We start from the raw sequence: 16,803 nt of genomic DNA, 5'->3' as shown, positions 1-16,803 counted from the left end.
TTGAATAGTTAGCTAAAAGTGAAAAAGTTACATATTCTTCAAATTTTGAAGAATGAAATAGCCAATCCAATGCCAATGCTCTAAGCTTCATATTAAGTTTTGAGCGCATCTTACGGCCTTTTTGATCAGAAGCAGATCGATCTGCTTGGAAGCCAAATATCATCATAATTATTTTTCATCTTAATTGATCGAGGTGAGTATTAATTATTTCATTCGTAGATTGTTTTCTGATCTGTACATTCTTCTTCTTCTATATTGAAATGTTAAAAAGATGTGCTTAATTGCCTTCAATCAAGCCTGAAGACGTTAATCCATTGAAAAGATGTGCTTTGTGAGTTGTTATTACAAGATAAACAGAAGTCTCCAACAACTCACAAGCACGTATATCTTTCAATGCTTTATTTACTCTCGTTAATTTATTACATGATATCATTCAATTGAAAAGTGATTTTTATGTTAACATTTTAATGATATTACAAATATGAAAAAAAAAAAAAATGAAAACCCAAGTTGGGGAGGCCGGCAGGACGTCTCCCTCCACTACCAATCACCCATTGGTGGCTAAGAATCGAGCCACCAACTGTTTGCCCTTGCAAACTACTTGGTGGCCTGCATTCTACAATTAGGCTACCATGAAGGTGGCTTTATGAGAGCCATTATGTTAGCCCAGATATTGCCATGGCCCGATCTAGGCCACCACAAAGTGCCACCCAAGGCTTAGATTACCATAGGTTGCAACAGCCAAGGGTGGCTTTGTGAGCCACAATCCTGGTTTGCAATGGTGGTGGACACGAGTGTGGCCAGCACCAGGAAGGGAGACCCTATATCCACGAGTAATGTCCAAATCTTGGTTACTAGCCTAGCAAGGTTTATGTTTTAAGGCTCACTTTACAATTTGCACATGCTATGTATAATCAGCATGACATGCACATGATCACACATGCTACTTTAACCTTGATGTCCAATGCAATTTAATCCCTGATATCCTTACACATCCTTGTCACGAGTACCAACTAATTTTTGCTAGCTCATCAAAACACAAAAATTGTAGTTCTTGTGGATCATATGGAAGATGCAAATTTAGTTGTGTTGATTGTGAATTCATTATGGTCTTCGTGTGTTTGACACAACCGCATACAATGAGCTGCAAGAAATATGATCATCCATTTACACTTTGTTATACTTCAAAAGATGACTTTGGTGAATATTATTGTAATATTTGTGAAGAAAAGTGAGATCCATAGTGTTGGTTCATGTTGATTGCAGTTATCCTGCTCATCCTAAATGTATTCTCAGGAATACCTAAATATCAAGTTTGGAAAAACTTTCAAATATGATATTCACCAGCATCCTCTTGCTTTTGTTCAGAAAAATTTTGCTGGATGCTCGAATAGTGGTGATGATGGTTTAATAGATTTATCTTATGAATGTGCTGGGTGTAATTTCATTGTTCACCCATGGTGCTTAGCAAAATGAGAGAGAGAGATGGTTGGCATTGACATGTAATAGAAATTACATGGAGAACTGTTGTAAAGATCACTTGTTTATCCACTTACTTTCTTGTTGAACATAAATTAAACTTGATTTTAATATATAGTTAGTTGTTTTGTTTAATAAATAATTAGTGGTTATTAAAAGAAGAAAATTAGAAGTGTTGGTGGTTGAATTAAAGTTAATTATATATTTATAATCATGAGTGAAGAGGTAATTATCATACGCAACACTAGGATCGGTCAGGCCATATATATAAATATATATATATATATATATATACACACTTTTGTAAGTACGTACGCAAGTCAATAAGCTTATAGGGGTTCCAATATAAGGATGAGGGGATGACATTGATCATAAGGGTCAAATATGACAAGTATTTGAGAGATTTGAGTAGACTAAATATTTTGTTATATGTGGCTGTTATTCTTGATTCTCGTCTGAAAATTTTAGACATGTTATATGGTTTGAGACTTACGCACGATCAGGCATGGGCTGATCTTATTGCTGATATGGCCCGAGATACCCTGGCTGAATTGTTTGATGAGCTTAATGCAATTAAGGGTGATACTGCATCTACTATACCTACACTTACCCCAACGCCTTCTCCAGACACCGGGCCAACAAAGAAGTGTAGATTGGCGTGGATTAAGACTCTCGCACAGAATCCCATATTAGTCCGTCAATCTACAGAGGTGGTTTCGAAGTTAGACAACTATTTGTCAGGGGATCTTATTCAAGATGATGATGGTTTCGATATATTAGAATGGTTGTTGTTTTTAAGATGATGATGGTTTCGGAGTTAGACCATCTGGTAATTGTTGTTTTTATTTTAATATATTTTAATTTATTTATATTCATTTTGATTTCATCGGTATTAATTTTAATTTTCATTGTTGTAACAATACATGAGACGACTTAGACAACGTCTACCTCCGCTGCAATATGAATATGTGCTCAAACCTTAAATTTCAATGAGTTAAACTGTTAATAAAAAGAATACCTGCCCTAAATGTCACAGTTAAAGACTCAAATAACTCTATCTTTAGATTCTTAGAATATTGAATCATTTGTACGTACTATGTATTCAATGATTTGTAATGTTGATACAATGTCCCTTAGACACTTTTATGTTTGTAATTTTGTAATTGTTTAGCTTTTCAATTTTGTAATAGTTTAGTTATTATTATTACTTTATTATGCAGTAGACTAGTAGTCTGTAATAGTATTTCATTTACTCTAAATTAATAAATTTATATCATATATATATTATTTTTATTCATGTAATTTTATTTTTTAATCTAGTTTTTTAGTTTTAATTTTTTTAAATTCAAATTTTATAGATTCAAAATAGCCCAGAAGCTGTTTTTAGGCCTAAAAAAAAAACTTCTAAGCCATTTTAGATGCACCCTTGCAACTCAGTCTCTCACAACCTCAAAGGATTAGCATAGCATTTTTCAAAATAGCAAAATAAATTATGTTCAGTGTTCGCACACTGCAAGCTCATTTCTGTAGGCATGCACCCTTTTTTTCCCCTCCTCTCATGTGCAATTTTCATCTCATTACACAATCGAAAGAAAGAAAACTCAAATTTTTGATCTGAAAACTTCAGTTTTTCTACTCTTTGTTTAGGTTGTGAGAAAAAAAACTATGATGAAAAGAGGACCGCACTGAGGAATTGGGATATATGGCCGAATGAGTCAAAAGGCAAAGTGAAAAGCAAGAATGTAACCTTGAGACCCATGTGTCGGTCATCGATTTAGCCTAAAGTTGAGTTTAGACGTTGAAATGAATTGAGATGATAAAATATTATTAGAATATTATTTTTTAATATTATTATTATTTAAAGATTTGAAAAAGTTAAATTATTTATTATATTTTATATTAAAATTTAAAAAAATTATAATGATAAATTAATATAAATTGAGATAGATTGATGATCCAAACGAAGCTTAATGTTTTCGCCCTGCCCGAAAGTTACACGCCAGACGAGGGTCCCTCATTTTCACGGAGAAGAAAAAAAATATTTAATAAATATATAATGGGGAAAGCTTCTACCTAATAGAGCAAAAGAAAATGACATCCATTGAAAATTGGTAAACAAAAAAAAGAAAGGGATAATGCCATGCTCGTAGCATAAAATAACACTAACTTTATCTCTATGTGCGTGAACCCAGCTAACAATTTTTCTATTATTTTAATGGGAAATAATATTTATAGTAGTAAGTATGAAAGTATTGTATAATTATTTTTAAAAGAATTAATAAATATAAAATTTATATAAAAAAATTAATTTTTTAATAATAAATTATATATATTTTTTTAAAATGATTATACGATATTTATACATTCTATAATTATATGTAGAATTATTCTATTCTAATTACCATGATGGATAGAGAGAGATACAAGTTGTGGTGCGGTGGTGGAGCAGTTTTTAAATATTTCCTTCCTAATCATCCCTCAAAACTGATCAATGACCACTTGCCCCGTAGATGAAAGAAATAAAGTGTTACCATTCATTTTTGTTCATTGTCTCTTCATAGATAGGCTATATAATATATATGGATAGATTAAGGAGAGATTAAACCCTCGTTTGGATTTAGATGAATTGAGATGGTTTTAAATGAATTGAATAAAATATTATAAGAATATTATTTTTTAATATTATTATTATTTTAAAATTTAAAAAAATTAAATTATTTATTATATTTTGTGTAAAAATTTAAAAAATTTGTAATGATGAGATGAAATGAATTGAGATGATCTCAACTCACCAATCAATTCAAACCGGCTCTAAAGAAATGAGAAAAATCCACCACATTAATGGGAACAGTACTCACCCGGCCAATTTGTATTATATTGATTCTATTCTTTATATTATAAGAAAGAATAGAATGCTGAGGCTCATCATGATAAACAGAACAATTTGTAAATATGGCAATAATAGTTGTTGATCATAAAGATGAGATCCTACACATTAACTAATGATAAAGCATCCATCATCATGTAATGGCTAATTAGTAATATAGTAGGACTACTTTTCTTCATAATTAATCTTAAAATAATGCTTATATATAATAATAAATAATAATAATAATATGTGTCATAATAATTTCCAATCCACACTAAGATAAAAACATAGAAAATATTCAACTGGGCATACGTCCCTTTTGAACTGTAGGATTTTTCTTTTTTCTTTTTTCTTTTTTAAATAAATTTATTGAATACCCAGTTGAAGTTTTTGTGTTCTCCTCTATTTATCCATGTTACTTATGGAATTTTTGTCTCCATATTAATTAAAAATTCTTTTATGTTTGGGCCATCTTTGTTATCTTTTAGAACAAAGACCACTTCCATTCTTTTTGAAAACAGATCTTGTTTATAAAACTGGGTTATTTTGATCAAGCATCGTCCTTGTCTTTGATATCATATATTTTATTGTGAATATTATTTTTTAGTGCTTATAATATTATTATTACCATTAAGCAGGGTCACCAAAATTTCAGTGTTCTTTCCATAAATGATGTGAATGAAGAGAACACGAAAAATTTTATACACCATACTACTATCTCACTTTCATCTCACTAAGTAAGATGTGACACATTTATTATCATTAAATCATCATTTATTATGTTTCTTTATCATCTAATGATGATGAATATGTCACATACTAGTTAGTATAATTAAAATAGAATTAGAGTGAAGTGTATAATATTATTCGGAGAAAACACCAATGCATAACCCCAAAACTTTTTAACCGCTATTTCAATAACAAAAAACAATTCCGTGATATTTTATTGTAGATTTTATAATTATATTTTCTTATTTTACATTGGATGTTTATATTTTAGAGTAATTTATTTTATAGTAGTACAGGGCAAACGTGTCTCGCACATAGCCCCACTGCTAGTATATATATATATATATACACACGTGTGAAAAAAAAAAGTTTTAAATATTATTTATTTTTTTTCACATCATTTTTTTTAATTTTTAAAAAAAAATTAGAACGGGACCTTAGAGCAGGATACCCTAGTGGGATGCCTAGCATTACTCATAGAAAAAGCATATGCAAACTACTCAAAGTTTTGAAAATTGTACCGTATCGACTGAAATTTTGGGTATTTGTCGTGCTGGCACAGTAACTGATATGTGAGAGAATTACGTTTCGTATCAGATCAAATACCGATTATTTCAATCAATATCGATAAGTTTTCGGTGTTTCGCCCGATATATGAATTTTGACCGTGGCATGGTAATTTGATAAGAATAAATCTTCACAATCTCCTCACACTTCACACTCTACATTTTTTTTAATTTTTATTATTTTTTTCTTTTATCAAATATTTATTATATGAATAATGAATAGAAAATTTGAAATAATTTTAAAAAAATAAACTCAAAAAAAAAAATTTAAAAATTTAAAAATTTATAAAAATATAGAGTATTGAGTGTGATGTAGCAAAACTCATTTGATAAACTTTCTTATAAGGGTGTTTCGTAAAGGGGAACTAAAAAGAAGGGACTTTTTCGGCTTTTAATCTTTCATTTTTGCAATTTTTTTTTATTCATCAATACCTGCTTCTCATTCGTTCAAAATTACAATGCATCAGTACACCTATCAAACTATTGTTTTGGTATATTACCATACAAGTCGGACTACTCTGTCGTTTAGAATAGTTCGTTCAAGTTGATCGCTTATTATTTTTTAGATTTAATTTTTTTTTTCATATTTTTTAATATATTTAAATATTTTAAAAAAATAAAAAATATTTCAATATATTTAAAATCACTTCTTTAATCACCCAATAAAAAAAAATTTTATTAAACGGTCAAATTAAGCGGTACAACTTGGAAGGCAAAATAGTTATTTCCTCGTCATTTTACATAGCACCTCTCTACAGACAATAGAAAAAGCATCTGCAGATCCTCTCCAATACAACAATATTCACATTTTAAAATTCATATGGATCACTAAAAATTAAAATGCTATATGAGTCATTAAAAATACACTTGATTGGTAGTTGTAATTTAGTAGTTGATTGTAATTTATTCTATTAAAATTATTGGTAATTTATATTGAGAAGTATTTATTGAGTTTCTCTTTATATTGTTGTTTTTTTGAAATATACCAAAACGATACTAATAATGAAATATTTCATTCTAATTATCTCACTCACTTGTCTGTGGGAGAGAAATTGGTAGGTAGAAGGGTAAGAACGTATATATATTATATACACCCACCAACTGATCAAAGTGCTCGATCGTTAACTCTCCATAAACTACTCATGGTGATATATAAAGTGATATGAGAAAAGCTTCTTGCAAGCGCCTTATGCAGTCGGCGAGCAAACACGGCTTATGTGGCATTAAAAAACAAAACGAACCGTTTTGTTTTTTATCAACAATCACCCACATCATTTTACTCGCCTCAGTGTCCCGACTCCTCACGAACCTTCCTTCATTTTCCTCCCCAGTTTCCATCTCTTCTCTCGTTTGCAGAGAGAAAGAAAGTCTCAGTTTCCCTCAAATCCCTCCCGAGAATCTGTCTTTCTTCCGCACGAACCTTCCTTCCTCGACTCCGTCGACGCGAAGCAGCAACCTGGACTCAGCGTCCCTCCCCCTCTGGGACTCAGCGGCGGGTTAGGGTTCATCTCCCGCAGATTCCTTTCCACCACGGCCTCTCGTCGAAAGCATCTTCCGAAGATCTAAAGGAAGGTTCGTTATGGTCAGTTTCCCTATCTCAAACCCTAACCCGCCCCAAATCATTCTCATCCCCAAACCCAAACCCTAACCCGCCCCAAATCATTCTCATCCCCAAACCCAAACCCTAACCCTAACCCGACCTAATCATTCTCATCCCCAAACCCAAACCCTAACCCACCGAAGATGAAGCTCATCCCGAAACCCTAACCCACCGAAGATGAAGCTCATCCCGAAACCCTAGCCCTAGCCCGCCCCAATCCCGTTCATCCCGAAACCCTAATCCTAGCCCGCCCCTTCCTGTTCATCTCGAAACCTAACCCTTCCGATAATATTGTTAGGTCAGAGGTAATATTGAGATTGAATTTATTATTTGTTGTCGAATCTTTGATGGGGCAGATTGTGGATTTACTCTGTGAAGTTGTTCTTTAGTTTATTTGAACAAGTATGAGATTATGATATTCCTTTGGTAATTGTTAGGTCAGAGGTAAAATTAGACACTTGAATTTATTATTTGTTGTCGAATTTTTGATGGGGCAGATTGTGGATTTACTCTGTGAAGTTGTTCTTTAGTTTATTGTTTTTGAACAAGTATGAGATTATGATAAGAATAATGGTAATTGTTAGGTCAGAGGTAAAATTTCTACACTTGAATTTATTATTTGTTGTTGAATTTTTGATGGGGCAGATTGTGGATTTACTCTGTGAAGTTGTTCTTTAGTTTATTGTTTTTCAACAAGTATGAGATAATATTGAGAGGTAAGGTGATTTATTGAGAGTTAATATTGAACAAGTATGAGATTACTTATAAAAAAAAAAATATTGAACAAGTATGAGTTAATCACAGTTTATTGTTTTTGTTCCTATGGTATGGTAATTGCTAGGTCAGAAGTAATATAGGGAGATTGAATTTATTTATTTAGTTATTGTTCTCGAATTTCTCATGGCCTGGATTAATGTGGATTTATTGTTTGACCTAGTTTAAGAGTTTATTGTATTTGAACAAGTATGAGACTATTGTAATGAAGTTATTTTTTGTTTAAAGTGACTATTGTAAGTATGCGACTACTCTGCGTAATGGGGCAGACTAAAGTACTTGTTCATTAGACTAAGGTAACAAGTATGTAGTTACCTTTTGTTGTCCTTCTAATGCTATGGTAGTCTAAGTATAAGCAGAGCAGGCAGGCTGGGACTGTGAAGTTTAATCAGAACTGAACTTTCTCATGTAAATCCAGTGACATTGGTGGTGGCTCAATAGTACTTAGGTTATGATGCTTTCAGAAATATGTATCTTTTGATATGTGTGCATTTCCACTGTGCTTATGGTTTATGTTAGAATGTCGTCATCAACTCTGTCTTCTTCATCCTCTGGTAATCGTACTTGTCAACCATTGTGCTTTTGCGATCTTCAAGCTACATTGAGATACTCAAATACTCCCAGAAATCCAAGACGACCATTCTTTGGGTGTCCAAATTACAACACGAAGGTAACATGTTTATATATGTTTAATAAATTGATTAATATTAAAAACATCTAACATTTTTTTATATATGTTTGCAAGGGATTACCTTATTGCAAGTTTTTCAAATGGGCAGATGGTGATCAATACATGCAGCTGGAATTACAAGAAAGAAAAAATGAACTATTAAGGAAGGAGAAAGAGGTCGATGAGAGACTTCGCGATATTAAGAAGAGGGAGATTGAGCTCCGTAAGAGGGAGGATGAGATTGAGAAGAGAGAGATGGTGCAAGATGGTCGAGATGAGGAATTTTTGAAGAAGGAGTTGATGCTCTTTGAGAAAGAAGCTGGACTAACACGTTCACGCACGCTTCTCCGGTTGTCTTGGGCTGTTGTAGTTGTTGTTTGTTGTTGCTTAGTGACTTGGTAGTGGTTGTTTGTTGTTGCTTAGTTTGAAGGTGTAATTTAAGTGTTAGATGTCATTTTGGTTGTTTAGTCCAAGTGCGATATCATAAAGCTATGTAAATTCAGATTCTGATTTGCCTCTGTTGGTTAAATTGTTGTAAAAGACTTGCTGTAAAGTACTTGCTTAAATTGGAGTAAAATAGCAGTTTTCTGTTTTCTGTTTCTGTGTTATTGTTAGTCTATTTTCTGTTTCTCGTTTATACCATTATGTTCAAAACAGAAACTTATACCAGACATCAAGAAACAGGAACTGTTTCGGGCTAAATTGGAGTAAAATAGCAGTTTTCTGTTTTCTGTTTCTGTGTTATTGTTAGTCTATTTTTTGTTTCTCGTTTATACCATTATGTTCAAAACAGAAACTTATACCTAAACTAGACATCAAATTCTAGAATTGACGTGTTTCCACAGATCCAGAATGCATCTAGATGGGGTGAACACGCATTTAAGAATTGATTGTTGGCAAGCAACACAGCTTGGCAGCAACAATCAATCTCACAACAGCTAGTAAAATTGCCAACCCCAACTAATATAGAGTGGGCAGCAACAGCCCAGTAGCAGTATTTATTCCCTAATACTACAAAAGTTAATCACCAACCAATCAGAGAACAGAACATGCATTAGCAACCACTTCACAGCTACGGTCATGTGCCCATGTGCTAAAAACATCTCCACTACAGTAAGCAGCAGAAGTTATAATCTTAAAGGGCAGTGATTAATATTGTAAATTCCAATAACCCTAAAACATAATTATTAATCACAAACTTATTACCATGCCTCATTATTCTGCAGCAAAATTCACACCAGCATTCAAGTATTCATATATAGAACTTGCAGTTCACGTTCAGTATCCACATCGCAGTCAATGAATCATAGGTCCATCTCATATGTGCAGCATCAGCTAGAAGTTAACATGATGTTCATGTCGTTAGACCATCACAGCAACTAGAACCTCTTTTAGGACCATTTTTTCCCCATTATCAAGTCAGAACCAGAAACCCGAAGGATATGATTTTCTGAAACAAATAGCTGAGCTATATAAATCTTTCTTTTTTTAAAAAAAAAAGTAAAGCTATATAAATCTTACCAAAGATTAGATCACTGTTTGAAAACTAGTTAACATATGTAAGTCCTCTGCAGCCAGCATACTGCTAAAACAACCATACTTCTAAAACCAGCATACTGCTGCAACCAGCATCAATATTCCAATATTACAAAAATGAAAATAATATGACAATGACAAACATGAGAATAATGTTTCCAATTTCACCAAAATAAGAATAATGTTTACAATATCACACTAATTCCAATAATGTTTAGAATATCACCAAAATGACATTCACTAATGTCCTCATAACTACTCCTGGAACATTGACTTGAACACTCCTGGAACATTCACTAATTCTTCTACCATTAGCACCATATCCCAACACTTTTCTCTAATAACATTTACTAATTCTACATTTACACACTCTTACACAAAAATGGTCATTTGCTCATATCAATTAATCCAGCTGTGATCTATCCAATCCATGATTCTCAGGTTGTGATCCATCGAACCCATGCTCCACCGGTTGTGATCCATCCAACCCATGCTCCACCGGTTGTGATCCATCCAACCCAAACTGTATCTGTAAAGATTTGTAAGCAGCCAAGTAGAAAGAAACTATTAGAAAGTGAAAAGTATTAAATATGAACTTTTTAAGTGAAAATTTTGGGTTATTACACTTTCTTGACTTCCGATCACTGTTTCCCGGGGCCGGGTTCCACTATTGTTAAAAATCGAGCTCTGTCGAACATGCTGTTGATGATTAACAAAATGATATATTATTATTATTATATATATATATTTTTTTTGCATTTACTTCTTCCATTGGCAACCAACAATGCACAATATAACAAAATATTTAACAATTAATATACCTGCAGTTCACTAGGACTGGTGATATCTACTTCTTATGGGCCAAATAAATTTCTACACGTGTCCGGGAGTGGTGTATCTCCTTCATCTCGCTAATATATACCACAACAACGCACAATATCATAAAGCTAATATACATAACTATGTATATAATATATACCATTAATATTAAAAATATTGAGACAAGCACCTGTTTACGTTTCCCTGTTCCTGGTGCTTTTTTCTGCTTGGCTTTAACCTTCCGCATTTCTTTCTCCATCCTAGATGCTCTCCTCAAAGATGGAGGTCTTCCTTTCCCTCGCACAACATTTGGACTTAGTACGGGCTTTGAACTACCAACAGCATTTGTGTCCAGTGTTGTACAACCAGCATTCGAACCTACCAGGGGCGTAGAACTATTAAATATGACATACTACGTATCAAGCTTTACTTAAAAAAAAAAACAAAAATGCAAAAATTCAAATATGACATACTAACTATCAAGCTTTACTTAAAAAAAAAAAACTATTAGAAATATTCGCATATAAACCTGTTTGAGTCATAGATGGGGGGTGTTGATTATCACGGTACAAGTCAATCATTGAATATAACTTCTTTTTTGCATCTTCAAACTGCTCATTGGAACCCGCTGCATAAGTTATCATCTGATAACATATATTCAGCAAACTTGAATATCTATTCCCATCTGGCCTCTGATTCCCAGCATCATAGCTACTGTGGATTAACGTGTATCTCCTCTTAATGTCCTTCCTCCATCGATCTAAAATGTACCGGTCTGGCAATAACTTTATACCGTTAGCTTTGAAGATGGCTAAAATATGCCTACACAGTATCCCCCTCATCTCGAATAACCCACATGAACACTTTCCATCGCAGTCTTCCACATTGAAGTTCACTGAATACGTAACAAGCTTAGTGAACTCTTCAACGCGAACTTCATCTTCCACCAGATATCTTTTCATTACACCATCCTCACTAAGTAGACACGGATTCATATCGAGCACACCCATTACTTGCTGCTGGACTTCCCTAAATTTAGCATTCGTGTACAACTCTTGAAATCTCTTCTCAATTGGAGATCTAGATATACAGAGAATGGTGACGCTAAATGTGTGGAAGTCGGCATTGTTTTCATTCTCAATTTTTTTCCTCAGTGCACTGTCAAACTGGTCGACAAACTCCTTCAAATTTATCTTCGCATGAACATAACCATCAAAAAAAGCATTCATACTTTCACTACGCTGGGTTGTACTCATTCCAGCCCAGAAGTACTCTTTTAAGAATACTGGTACCCAATGCTGACGCTCATCATATAAACTTTTCAACCAGACATTCTCATGTAAATCATATGTGTTAAGTAACCCATCCCAACATTTCTCAAACTCCTCAACTGTTTGAGTGTCGTACACACATTTCATTAGGTGACTTTTTAGTCCACTTTTGTAGGCAGCATATGACCCAAGCTTCTCAGGAACTTTCTTCAGTATATGCCATAAACAGAATCTATGCCGACTTTCTGGAAAGACCTTAGCAATTGCATTTTTCATTGCTCTATCTTGATCAGTAATAATAGCTTTTGGAGGTATACCATCCATACACTGCAACCAGGTCTGGAATAACCATGTAAAGGTGTCGGTATCTTCACTTGAAATCAACCCCGCTCCCAAAAGAATGGACTGTCCGTGATGGTTTATACCAACAAATGGTGCAAACGGCATCCCATATCTATTCGTGAGGTATGTGGTGTCGAATGTGACGACATCACCAAAATACTGGTAGGCCGCCCTACTGCGTGGATCTGCCCAAAAAATATTCTTTAGCCTCCCATCATCTCTTAAGTCCATCAATGCAAAAAAACCATTATTCTTGTACTGCATCCTCAAAAAATAATCTCGAAGTGCTCCAGCACCACCTGCACCAAGTCGTAGATGACGTGCCTTATCTATATAATTGCGACAATCCTTTTCTAAAAATGGGAGGTTCTCGAAACCTCCTGCACCAACGACAAGAGATCCGAAACTCTTATTCATCCGGATCCCAGCCAAGTCGTTTGTATCTAAGACTCTTTTTACAGTCTCACTCACTTCTCTGTTACAACGAAAGAAGCGAGATTTCTTTGGACTGAGGCCGTGATTATGTGTATTATGGACTGTTGTTAACCGCATCTTTCCTTCAATCTTTAAGGCATTAATCCTTGCCTTACAATCCGTCTTTCCTGTCGGGTGTGGCTTTGCAACGTTCAAACTCTTAATCCGGGCTTTCCCTCCACGGGCACAACCAAGAGTGACATATCTGATACTTTGATCAGCTCCCTTCTCACTCCTTTGTGTCATCACCCCAAACCCGCATTTCTTAGCATAATCCTTATAATAACTATGTAAATCTTCAAAAGAATTGAATTCCATCCCCGACCTTGGCTCCTCAATTATATTATCACCATCCGTTTGCACTAATTGTAGTGAACCGGTAGTGCAATCGTCGGTTTCAGGTGATTTGGGTCTATCCTCTTTACTTTCTTCATCAACAATTGAGTTTGTACATGGCACTGCAGTTTCCCTACAATCGGGACTATTCTCTGAACAACCTCTTCTGCTCGTTGCGGAGCTTGTAGCGATGTGAGGAGTCAGAGTTCCCATTCCATATTGAAATGGATAACCAACATTCTGCTTACAAATAAATAAAAACAAGAGCAATTAAACTCTAAAAAACCCCCAACTTACATAACAAACAAAAAGACGTTGAAAACCACCTGAATGTTACTGGGATATTGGCTGCCATCTGGATATGGCAGAAAAACTGGTGACCAGTAACTGTGCATGTGATTTGGAAAGTTTATATGATTCGTTTGAGGGATGTCCTAGCATAAAGATGTCATTTCCAATAAGTAGACCATTAAGTAGACCATTAAGTAGACCATTTCCAATAAGTTTTTGAAATATTAAATAACATACTGAGGTAGGGGTGTTTGAGCTAGATGGTGTTAGCGGATTTGAGTGTTCTTCCCCTTTTCCAATGCCCTGTACACATTGTACAATAAAAACAAGGTCAGTCTCTGGGAAGAATACTCTAAGTGAACAAACAAGTGGAATGGTCTATTTCTCACCGCAATCTTAAAAGATTACTCCGCAGCAAACTATGCACATGTTTATACTTCTTTTTGCAAAAAACAAAATGTGCATCTCATTTAATATTCCTGAGATATTTTTATTCTATTCATTGATATGTATAATCTCTGCTCTTGTTGATTATTACACCCAGGGAGATGCAGATTTTCTAAGGTATCATGGAATGCAAGAATTTGATCAGGCAATGCAGCATCTAGAAGAAACTTATGGTGTAAGTTTTGTCTTTGCTTAAGTACAAAGCTGTATTCAGTTGCAGGGGTCCTGATATGTACTTAATGGCTATCTATCTATTTGTGTTTATTCTTATATTAGGTAAGCTTGTGAAATACTATTAATATCTTGTGAGAATAAGAAGCTCGAGAAGATGTCTCATGTAATGTCATTTATTTATGCAAAGTCCCAAAAAATAACCCAACATACGCTATTAACTGAAACTGCACCTTCTCCCCACTAGAAGAATAGGGTGAAGGGCGAGGTTGTGATTTAATAGCCACTGTGTGCGTGTGCGCGCTTTAGATACAAGCTAATCTTAATAACATAACGCAACAGTCCTTAAAAAGAGTCCCTAAAACACTAATCTAAAAATAACTAAATTAGATACAAGCTTAAATTGAGCAACTTTATTCAAGCTTCTATCCATCCATGTCCAAAACAAACAGAACCAGGAACAACATAGCCACTCGTCCAGGTCCTGAAATCTAATGCAAGTTCATTTATCAGAAAAGTTCATGCAGATTCACCAACATCACCAACTACGAATAACTGCATCCATAAGTTAAAGATAGCAATTAATTAAAATTGTAATGCGGGCTCAGAAGATGCCGTGATTCATGGGAAACAAAAGTGAATGACCTTCAAATTTCAAATCACTACAAGTTCGAATATAATGTGTTTTTTTTATTTTTTTTATTTTTACACAGAAACATGAATTTCATTCATGTGAATCTGCTAACTTCTACGGCCTAAACACATGAACACGGAGCTGGGTTTCCAAGCACACAGAAAAAAGCTGCTTTACCATTGTATGCGTTCCAGATGATATCCACCTTGCTGGACCAGTTCACCTCACAGCTCAACTGGACCACGAAATCCCAGAGCTTTCTCGATAGTCGATTTGAAGCCGAAGACACTTATGTCCTTCCTTAACTCCTGCAAGCAAAAATGTAAGAGCAAACTCAAGAAGATGAAGCTCACCCAGGCCGAAGAAGCTCACCCAGGCCGAAGCTCACTCAGGCCGAAACTCACCCACGCCGAAGAAGGTCACCCAGGCCGAAGCTCACCCACGCCGAAGACAACGCAAGCTTACGATCTGAAGCAAAAGAACCAGTCGAAGATCTCTGTATTGGCTTCGAGCACCAAAGCAGCTTTCGAAAATGTCGGGCCGAAGACGAGAGAGGTCGAGCGGGAACGAAACCAGAGTTTTGTTCTGTTTTCCCCCTTTTTTTTATTTATTTATTTTATTTATTTAATGATTTATTTACTACCGACGTGGCATTAAAAAAATGCCGTTTACTCGCCGTTTGCATTCGGCACTTGTGTGTAGAAGAAGTGATAAAGTATTGCTGTTTCATTTCATATAGCATCAGTACTAAGCTTCATATTAAGTTTTGAGCGCATCTTGTGGCCTTTTTTATCAGAAGCAGATCGATCGGCTTGGAAGCCAAAGATCATCAGAATTAATTTTCATATTTTTCTTTTTTAAAAAATATTTAAAAATGTTAAAAAAATAATATGAAAAAAAGTTTATTAATCACTAAATAGAAAAAAAACTAAAAAAAAATAAAAAATTATAAGTTTTGAAAATTGTACCGTACTAATCAGAATTTTCAGTATCTGACATGCCAGTACAGTAACCGATATGGGAAAGGGGTGATGCTACAGCCCCGCTGGGGGCTCCCGCTGGGGTCTGTAGGATTATTTTATATATTTTTTATTTAAATAATTTTTTATATAGATTTTTTAACATTTTTTAATATTTTAAAAAAATAATAAATTTAAAATATTATTAAAAAAATATTTTTTTAATCAGAAAGTAAAAAAATATATATTTTCTTAATTACGAAGTAAAATAAAAAATATTTTTTTATAATTTTTTATTTTACTTCATGATTAAGAAAGTATTTTTAATAATATTATGATTTTTTTAAATACTTAAAATGGACATGCTACAGCTTCGCTGGGTTCCTGTTGGGCTTAATATGTACTATTTTATGTGTATTTTTTAAATTTATTTTTTATATAGATTTTTTTTACACTTTTAAAAAATAAAATAAATTTAAAATATCATTAAAAAACACTTTCTTAATCAGAAAGTAAAAAAAAATTATTAAAAAATACTTCCTTAATCACGAAGTAAAATAAATATTATTTTTTATTCTATTTCTTGATTAAAAAAATATTTTTAATAATATTATAATTTTTATTTTATTTTTTAAAATATTTAAAATTATTAATAATATTTATATTAAAAAAACTAAAATAAATAGATAAAAAAATGTTACATGCCCAGCGGGAGCTCCCAGCGGGAGCCCCCAGCGGGGCATGTAGCATTTTCCTATGGGAAAGGATTACATTTCGTACCGGATCAAACATCGGCCATTTCGGTCAATACGTTTTCGGTATTTCGCCCGGTATAT

The 16,803-nt window shown here is 33.8% G+C and overlaps 1 protein-coding gene and 1 long non-coding RNA gene across 2 annotated transcripts; both read right to left on the bottom strand.

Annotated features, from left to right (window-relative positions):
* Window positions 1-10,671: 10,671 nt before the first annotated feature.
* LOC109008061 lies at window positions 10,672-11,075 on the bottom strand. The gene is made up of 3 exons (XR_001998896.2): window positions 11,045-11,075; window positions 10,848-10,922; window positions 10,672-10,752 (listed from the first exon to the last, which is right to left on the bottom strand). It is a non-coding gene; the product is annotated as an uncharacterized LOC109008061 (long non-coding RNA).
* A 2-nt stretch (window positions 11,076-11,077) lies between these two features.
* Window positions 11,078-13,860, bottom strand: LOC109008820 (protein FAR1-RELATED SEQUENCE 5-like). Its single transcript, XM_035695598.1, has 5 exons — window positions 13,792-13,860; window positions 12,980-13,705; window positions 11,572-12,640; window positions 11,233-11,420; window positions 11,078-11,134 (listed from the first exon to the last, which is right to left on the bottom strand). Exons 1-5 carry the CDS (start codon window positions 13,858-13,860, stop codon window positions 11,078-11,080), a joined length of 2,109 nt encoding a protein of 702 aa, XP_035551491.1.
* Window positions 13,861-16,803: the final 2,943 nt, after the last annotated feature.

This window comes from Juglans regia, chromosome 11 (genome assembly GCF_001411555.2).
Source record: "Juglans regia cultivar Chandler chromosome 11, Walnut 2.0, whole genome shotgun sequence".
In the NCBI taxonomy this organism is placed as follows: domain Eukaryota; kingdom Viridiplantae; phylum Streptophyta; class Magnoliopsida; order Fagales; family Juglandaceae; genus Juglans; species Juglans regia.
This window is presented reverse-complemented; position numbering and strand designations above follow the sequence as displayed.

What these genes read in the sequence shown, in the direction of transcription:
- LOC109008820 (XM_035695598.1), bottom strand. Translation starts at nt 13,860, where the DNA reads ATGCACAGTTACTGGTCACCAGTTTTTCTGCCATATCCAGATGGCAGC. An exon ending in AATATCCCAGTAACATTCAG is followed by an intron (nt 13,706 to 13,791) that starts GTGGTTTTCAAC and finishes ATTTGTAAGCAG; the next exon opens with AATGTTGGTTATCCATTTCA. An exon ending in GTCGCAATTATATAGATAAG is followed by an intron (nt 12,641 to 12,979) that starts GCACGTCATCTA and finishes ACCTGGTTGCAG; the next exon opens with TGTATGGATGGTATACCTCC.